This window comes from Marmota flaviventris, chromosome 2 (genome assembly GCF_047511675.1).
Source record: "Marmota flaviventris isolate mMarFla1 chromosome 2, mMarFla1.hap1, whole genome shotgun sequence".
Lineage (NCBI taxonomy): Eukaryota > Metazoa > Chordata > Mammalia > Rodentia > Sciuridae > Marmota > Marmota flaviventris.
In genome coordinates, this window is record NC_092499.1 from 155762876 (window position 1) to 155772094 (window position 9219).

At 41.0% G+C, this 9219-nt stretch overlaps 1 protein-coding gene across 1 annotated transcript; it reads left to right on the top strand.

The window, feature by feature from the left end:
* Positions 1-687: 687 nt before the first annotated feature.
* Cst11 (cystatin 11) lies at positions 688-4407 on the top strand. Its single transcript, XM_027953915.2, has 3 exons — positions 688-909; positions 1842-1946; positions 4324-4407. Exons 1-3 carry the CDS (start codon positions 688-690, stop codon positions 4405-4407), a joined length of 411 nt encoding a protein of 136 aa, XP_027809716.2.
* Positions 4408-9219: the final 4812 nt, after the last annotated feature.

The window sequence follows — 9219 nt, forward strand, 5'->3', positions numbered from 1 at the left end:
CAGTTTCCAGCTAGAAAGCTTTTTGCATCTCCCACCTGAGAATACAGAACCTCTCCCTTGGTCTCTTTCTCACCCCATTCTCCTCCAAAACATGGATTTGGGGACAGGTGCCATTGGCCTCACAGGTAAGCCTTTCTGACTTCACACTCTTCTGTCTGGTCACCTATTCCTTTGTTCTTTGGAGAATGCTCTCTGTACAGACCTTACCTTCAGGGACTCCTCCTTCCCAGGCCCACCTGGTGTTGACTTGCTTCCTGGAATCCAATACCCTCATGTCTTCATAATTTCCTGTACCCCAGACTTCCTACAGAACATGCTCAAGTGAGCTCAGGGGACAGAGGCTCCTGGCCTGGCTTCCATTAAGATTGTACTAAGTCCACAGAAGAGTGTGTATTGCTGAGGAAGCAGCTGCAAAAGAGAATGTGTGTGTGTGTGTGTGTGTGTGTGTGTGTGTGTGTGTAAAACAAGAGCTTATAAGAAAAGAATGACAGAAAGTGGAGTGAGCTTGTCAATCATTGCACTCTTCCCAGAGCAGGCAAGAGAAAGGAGGAGGAGAGGTGAAGTGTGGGTGTTCACTATGGGTTGCTTTTAAATCCAGCCAGGGCAGATGGGGCTGCCAGTCTGATACAGCTGGCTCCTGGGAGGGATAGGAGTGGGCTTTTCCTGTTCCTATCTAGCTAAAGGAGGATGGCCAGACTCTGGCAGTCTCCGCAGCTCCTGCTGGCCATTCTAATGTCCCTGGTGGCCTTCACCTACCAAGTAAAGAAATCCTTGATAAGTATCCATGAAGCATCTGCAGTGGAAAACTTCGTAGAAGACACATTAAAGTACATCAACAATGAATACAACAAGCAAAGTGATGACACGTACAACTTCAGGATCCTTCGAGTCCTAAGGATCCAGAAGAAGGTCAGTGAGTGGCTTCCATCCTCTCCTCACCACACCCAATCTCCAGGGACCCACTGATACTACAGGGTGTGTCCTACTCCAGTGAAATCTAGTGCCACATGAAGCAGGCATTTTTTTTTCAATATAATTTTTTATTTCTCACTGAGATCCTTCTCCAAATTTAGGTATAAGTGGGGCCAATAGATGGTACTTGATAATGCAAAATAATTATTGCTTGTTCTTTCAGAATAATTCTAATGTTTCAATCTTCATCCACATTAATCTTTTAATTTTTTATTTTTTATTTATAAATAACAGCAGAATGCATTACAATTCTTATTACACAGATAGAACACAATTTTTCATATCTCTGGTTGTATATGCAGTATATTCACGTGAAGCAGGCATTTTAAAAGAAATGTACATTCTCTAGAATGAATGAAGTTGTTCTTTAAAGATACTAAAAAAAATAATCAATGGTCAACAACTTATACACCAAGGGCCAAATCTCCTGCTGCCTGCATTTGTAAATAGAGTTGCTTTGAAGCCCAGCCAAACCTACACATATATAACACCTATGGCTATGGTAATGCTTCCATGGCACAACTGACAAGTTGTAGCAGAGACTAGATAGTTCACAAAGCCTAAAATGTTTACAATCTATCCTTTACCAGAAAAACTTTACAGATTTCTGCCTTGAACCCTTTGCATCACTCCTATTATACAATGGGGGAGTTTGCTTATGAAGCAAGAAACATAGTGTTTCTTGTGGCTTCTGGTGTATTCTCTTTGAATGACAAAAAGAGGCAAGGCATCACACAAGAAGAGACCATCAATCAGTCTAGGACTGGGTCTTTGCCCTCAGGCAAAGTATAAATGAATGTCTGCACGCAGAAACAGCAGAGAAGGGAGAAGAGGTTGTTCTGCATCTCCTTATCTCTTGATGCCCACAGATAACCGACCATATGGAGATCCTTGCACATGTGGAGATGCAGAGAACTGTCTGCCTGAAGCCAAAGATGGGCAACTGTGAAATTCAAAATGGGAAACTTTTCAAGGTACTTGGTAAAACACATTCACATAGAGAGAATTCATTTTCAGTAGGTTATTTTTTTCTGTATGATGAGGTTGGGGCAGAACTATTTAGGATTCATTCAAGCTTGCTTGAGGGGCTGGGGATATGGCTCAAGTAGTAGCGCGCTAGCCTGGCATGCGTGAGGCACTGGGTTCGATCCTCAGTACCACATAAAAATAAAGATATTGTGTCCACCTAAAGCTAAAAAATAAATATATAAAAAAATTCATTCAAGCTCGCTTGAAAATAATGCATGAATAATACCTTCTTTCTCAGAGAGAAAAAGCAAAGATGGGAATGACCAAGGTATCACTCTTTGGTTGCTGAAAGGATTATAAAGAGGCTGAAGTGGTCCAGAGGAGCCGTAGAGATGACTTAAGTTGCAGGGGGACAGGAAACAGTCAAATTATTAGTAAAACTCTAGCAGCCAGAGGGACCCAGCGCTTGCTGAATATCTAAACATCAGCACACCAAGAATGTGAAATTCCTGAGCTCCTGTCCTTCTTCCTTTCAACCAACAGTGTTTGGAAAGCATAAGACCAAAAAACAAGTTGAAAATAATTCGGCCAGTGGCAGAGCTGGGTTGGGGAGAATGAGCCCATGTGTGTATGATATGCTGCGTGGCCTCCTGCCCCAAAGTCTGCTCAGTCATCAGCATGATTCATTCCTGCTTAGCACTGTTTACCTGAAGGAGGCTGGGCAGACACTGGCCCACACCATCACTACTGTGTGCAGAGTTAGGGTCAGTTCTCTGTACAGAAAGACCTGGAAGGTTGTCTCAGAAGTCTTCCAGATCTCTTACTCATCCAAAAGAATTAAATCTAGGATAATTGTATATCCCTCCTTGCCTAGAAGAGTCCTGACTTATGACAACTTTTTAATATAATCATTTAATAGCATATCCTTTTGCTTATATCATGGCCTTGCTTGATTCATAAATTATGTGGTCACCCTAGTTATAATAGTCTGAGGTTTCTCAACACAGAAATGTGTCCATCCCTGGATTCCCTTCTCATGCTTTACATGTATAATTCTTCAAAATCTAGCAAGGAAGTCTTCTTTGGTTCTTCCCTGGGGAAGATCATAAAATTTCTGTAAAGAATAATTTAAACTAACAGTAAAGTCAAATTTTTAAAAATTAAACTTTCTTACTAGAGAGACTGAATTGGTGGAGTTAGTACGCTGAGTTCTATTTTAAGAAAAATGTAAAAGTAAGCCTCACCCTTTACATTCTAGGCTTCCAAGTGAAAAGCAGGAAAAACAGAATCAGACCTCCCAAAAAATAATAATCAATCATATGCAAAATATATTTAAAATATTGATTTTCATTATGGAATAAAAATGGAGTAAAAAATAAGAGAAACTTGGGAAACGATAAAAAGAAAGCAAGGAGAAAATAATGATATGCATAGATGGATGGACAAATTAAGGAAACCAAGATGGATGGATTGGGTGAAAGGAAGGAAGTTAGATGCATAGATGGAAGGAAGGAAAATGAATGGCCATTGAATGGAATTGCAAGAGTGTTTGTATGAATGAATGGATAAACAGATGAGTAGATGAATGGAAGGATATAAATGGTTGGAAGGAAGGGAGGGAGAGAGAAGAATAGGAAGAAAGGGAATCAATGGAGGCCAAGTAAGAGAAGGTATAGAGTAAAAACCATGAGTAAAAATGAAAAGGAAAAACAATCAGTGGTTCCTATGGTGAACAATGGCTGGGCAAACACTTCATTTTTATTCTTCAAATCTGATCATAAATGGATGTTTTCTGAAATGATTCCAGCAATATGACTATCAAATGACTAAAATCAAGAATATAAAAACAGATCTGGATTAGAGAGGCAGTGTGGGAAGCCACTCCAAATGCACACACCTTTAAGTCCTGATGCACCACGGGGATCTGAAAGATCACTGTAGTCTGACACCGTAGTGTCAGGACTCTTGACTCACGCTTTTTCCTTCTTCGGATAATAAGGTGTGGCCCTGGGAGTGGCCCTAGGAGTAGGCGGCACCCAGAGGGGTTGAGATACACTCACTTGTTCCCTTGTAATCCTACCCCTTGCCTCATTTGAATGGCTTCATCCCAATAAAACGGTTCAGCATGTGCTCCTCTCTCTCTTTCCATGGACCCCTAAGGTCGGAGGAGCCATCACAGGACCCAAATAAAAAGGTATTTGTCTCTGTGTGATTATTTCATGCAGCCCAGTTCACCTGGAGTGACCTTGAGTCGTGAGACCCGACAAGGTGGTGTTGTTTTCCCTGTCCTTATATCTTATATCCCCTTCTTTCTCCCTTGCATGTAAATTTCACTTTGCATGTTAATCTCCTTAAGTACTGGTTTTGTTTTTTTTGTTTTAGAAAATCCAGTGCTACTTCTCAGTGTTTGTTATACCCTGGACTGAAACGTACAAAATTCTGGGCAAGAACTGCAGCAACATCTGAATGCCCTGGAGCACACATCTGTAGTCACTGTATTCGATGGTCCAGAAACCAACAGTAATCTTCAGTAGACAATAAATATTTGTCAACCTGTTTCCTTTAATGGTCTTCATGGTTGTGACTCTACTCTCTTTTTCTTTTTCTTAAATTCTTCAGCTCTTAATAATATGATGTGGAGAGTCTGCTGGACCAGGACAATTTTGGGGTCCAAATGAAGTAATATGAATAATTTCTTCTGCCTTGCCTGACAAGAGAATTTCAGCCTTATATCAAGCAGGAGTCTTTAGATATTAAAATAAGATGGAAAAGATAAGGAGATTAAACAGAAGGGAAAATGTTTCAAGTAACTTGAATAAACAGCCCAGGGATATTTGCAAGTGTGTCCCATAATGGAATCTCTGAGGAGCCTAGTGAAGAGCACCCCTGTCCTCACCTGAAATTCGAAACAAAGAGAGCCAGGCAGAGTAGCACAGGCCTATAATTCCAGCAGCTCAGAAGGCTGAGGCAGGAGAATCACAAGTTCAAAGCCAGCCTCAGCAACCTAGTAAGGCCCTAAGCAACTTAGAAAGACCCTGTCTTAAAATAAAAAAGGGCTGGGGGTGTTGCTCAGTGGTTAAGAACCCCTAGGTTCAATCCCTAATACCAAACAAAAAATGTGTGAAAGAAGGAGAAAAAACACAATTAAGAAATATGAGACTTTTGTTATTGATTAGCTCTAGGTTGAGAGATAGATGTACCTCATTTTCACATATAAGTGTACTTTCTACACCAAACTCCATAATTAGACTTCTGCCCCAACACACCAGCAACACTGGATCAGAGCTGGTCTTTCCATGAATTCTGTAGTATTCCTGCTGTAGGAGCAAAGGAAAATATATGCTCCCTGTTGGAAGAGGAAATGGGATACAAGACCCATTTTATTTTCCCCACGTAGACTGTCAGATTAATTCTGCCAGGAGAGGAAGGATCATGGCAGGGAAAAATCAGGAATGCCATTTTAAAGAGGATGTGCTTTCTGTCTCAGTCTGTTTTCTGTTGCTAATGTTTCAACATCATAGATTGGGTATGTTATTTTTTTTTAAGGCAAATTTTGACTTGTGTTTCTGTTCCAAGATCAAAGGACATGATCTGGTGATGACCTCCCTACTGGCAACATCTGGAGGTGGCATACAGTATCACATGGTGAAAGCTATGGAGTACACAAGAGACCCTTATCAAACTGGCTTCTATAGCAGAGCCACTCTCAAGATAACCCACTAACTCATGAACCCGCTAATCTATTTACCATGTGAATGAATTATTCCTTTAATCATGTGAATGGATTAATCTGTTAATCACATGTATGGATTAATCCATTCATGAGAGCAGAGCCCTAACCACCTCTCAAAAGTCCCAAATGATCCTTTTAATACCTCACAATGGTGATTAAATGTCAATATAAGTTTAGGAGGAAACTTATTCAAATCACATATTCAAATATTCAAATCACAGCACTTTTCATGACGGCTGGACAACAGTGGGGTATAAATGTCCCCCCCACCCGATGATTTGACTCAAGGCCTCAAACATTGTCAGCAGGCTCCTCCCACTCCACTTCCTCCACATGGTCTCAGGAGAGCTGCCAGCAACTCAGTGGGATCACCTTTGTCCTCATTCACATCCAGTAGAAAGGAATATCTCATGCCCAAGCCTCTAGAAAAAGGCTGAAAACACACACACACACACACACACACACACACACACACACCACAGAACATTCATCTAAGGGAGTTGGAAGTTAGGAATAGGGATATTATCCAATGGTTCCAGTCAGTATTAATTGAGGGTAGCTCCTAGAGGGCATTAATTCCCTAGTATTTCTGGCCTGGTTGCTCCAGAGCACAGCAAACAGCAGAGAGTACCTGCAGATAAAGGGGTACAGGTGCTGGCACTTGGAAGTTGACCTGGCATGCACAGAGAGAGAAAGGCTGAAAGGATACAGCAGAGTACCAGCAGAATGTTCCTTGCACATATGCATTGTAAACTGTGAGGCATACTAGCCACAACAGGATAGCTGGGACCTCTCACATAACAGAAACTTTAGCTTCTAGTCTCTATCAAAATTCTGGAAGGTTCAGGACCCTGTTTCATGTGGGTCCTAGGTGAGATTCCTCTCTGCCAACTATCTGGGATGATACTAACCTAAAATATCAGCAAGTTTGAAAAAAGCAGGACCTACTCATGAAAGAGTTACAAAGATTAAAGATGATAATGTACATAAATTGCATAATACCATGTTCTAACACAAGGCAGGTATTCAAACGAATGCTAGCTAGTAGTAGGCAGTAGCAGTGATAGTAATTTAATATTAATCAGTAACTAATGCTCTTCAGGTATTTTGGCTATTTTGTCCCCAAGGCAGGGATTATTATCTTCAGGGAGAAAAAAGAGATGGGACATTCATGCCCATTAATCTCTTGGATTTTTCAGCCCATATTTGAAGATTCTTTTTAAACTATTTTTTTCTCATTTATTGTATTTTTATAGGAAATTACAAAGATAATTCAGAAAAGTTCCCTGGACCCTTCATCTAGTTATCCCTAGTAGTTTTAGTTTATATAATAGAAAAAAATCACAACTAGGAAGTTGACATTAGTACAGTGTATGTGTGTCATTTTGTTACATGTGTACATTTGTGTAACTACCACCACAATCCAGATATCAGACCCATGCCATCCCAGAGAGCCATGCTGTGCTGCTTCTGGATACCCAGTAAGAGACCACAGGCCCTTTGCCTCACAGTGGTCTGCTTATGCCCAACCTTTCCTGTCTGCCAATAATAAAAAGCAAAGTGGGCAGGTTGGGCAGCGAAAGCTCACTTTTGAATGTTCAAGTCAATGTCATAAAGTTTAGTAAAACATTATAAAAAGAATAGAGAGACAATACAGAATTATATAAAACAAAAATAGAAATGGAACAATTAGTCCAACCATAAATGAAAATGAGATATAAAATAAATAGGTCTTAGAGGCTTAAATCAACCACTAAGTAATATTAAAAAGGCAATCAAGGAAAAAACTTTACAAACAGGTATTGAGCAAAAACTGCTAAAGGCTGAATATACATGCATCCTCATAATAACCAGTTCCACTTATAGGCACATACTAACAGAAACAAGTATACATGTCCACCATACATACATACATGTATGTTTATTGCAAGTAGCTATTATTCTTATAAGTTGAAAACTACTCAAAAATTCATTATCAGAAAATAAATAAATTGTGATTTGTTTGTGTAATGGAATTCTACCCCATAATAAAAGTGAACTATAAGTACAAACACCAGCAAAATATATGTTGAATGAAAGAAACCAAAAACAAGAGAATACATACTGCATAAATAATCTCTAAAAATTTAATCAGTTATCTCAACCAAGGCAAGGTGTTAGAATCGAGACAGAGGTTGCTTTTTGAGGTTCCTCATTTGCATCATGGAGGAAATCTCCTTGGAAAGCCATTTCATAGGTTTGTTACGATGATTGAATTAGATGGAGAGAGCAGCAGGCCTGTGAGAGGCACCCAGTTTGCCTCCCATGGCATTAGATTTGCATGGCAGGATGCTTCTGACCTTTGCACAAGGATTTCACCAGCGTTTCCTCTTTTCCTCCATCCCCTTTTCTCCCCTAGGCCTCTCTGGCAATACTCTGTGTCTGGGGCAGGAGAGAAGACCAAAGAGTCATGTGGTACACTTGGCTTGCTCTCAGCCCCAGGTTGGGTCTAGCATGTACCTTCTCTACAAGAGTTATAGGAGGGAGAAGCCCATTGAGATAGGCCACTGTAAATTTTGGATGCTCAGTGATTTGTGCCAAAAAGAGGTAAACCAGACCCCTGAACTGTCATTCTTAGAAAGGATGCTGACTTTGGATAAAGTCTGAAGACATAAAGGGTAAATGGTTCCCCCACAATGATGCCAATTCTCCCTACCTGAGCAGAGGGCCTCAATGTGTCCAGACTGTCTGTATAGACCATGAGGTCTATGCTGAACATCTACTCTCCTGGGAGTCTAGAATTTTGACACACGCAGAGGTTGGGACCAGTTCCCAACAAAAACCATGGGCACTGATCTCTAACCTGCTTCTCTGGGATATGACATTTCATAAGTGTCATCACAGCTCATTGCTGGGGATTAAGCCTGTCCCTGTGTGATGGCACTGGGAGAGGATTTTGCAAGCTTCCACCTGGTTTGTGTAGACTTCACCCAGGCACGCACCTTTTCTTTCTAATGATTTTGTTTTGCTTTTTGTCCTGAGTATGACTGTACACTAGTCCTCTGAGACCTCTAATGAATCACCCAACCTAGTTTGCTCCTGGGGACCTGAGACATACACGCAGTGTAAGTCATGGTGTGGTGTGTGTACAGGGAGAACACAGGGCTCCCCCATGCTTGGAACAGAGGTCAGGGATGTTCCTGAATCCAGAATAGTCAGAAGAGGTGGGCTGGGGTCAAGAATGGCAAGGTTCCCTCAAAGACCACTGCACCGGACCCTAAAGACCACTGAATATGTGTGAGTCATATGAGTGAAGGTATGAGTGTAGGGCTGAGAATGTGAAGGTATGTGTGAATATGTACAAGTATGTCCATGTGTCTGCAAGTAGTGAGATTGTGTGTGTATGTGGGTGTATTAATGTGGGCGTCATTGAAAGTAAGGGTGAGTGAGCATGCATGTGGGTGTAGTGAGACCCCAGGGAAGGACACAATGCCTTTTAGAACTTTATAGCAGCTGGTGCACAGTGTAGCCATTAAAGGACTCATCGAAGATATTCGCACAAAAGC

Bases quoted from the DNA above. Each gene is read 5' to 3' on its own strand.
- Cst11 (XM_027953915.2), top strand. From the start codon at position 688: ATGGCCAGACTCTGGCAGTCTCCGCAGCTCCTGCTGGCCATTCTAATG. The intron at 910-1,841 runs GTCAGTGAGTGG...TGATGCCCACAG, and splicing joins TCCTAAGGATCCAGAAGAAG to ATAACCGACCATATGGAGAT. The intron at 1,947-4,323 runs GTACTTGGTAAA...TTTTTGTTTTAG, and splicing joins AAAATGGGAAACTTTTCAAG to AAAATCCAGTGCTACTTCTC.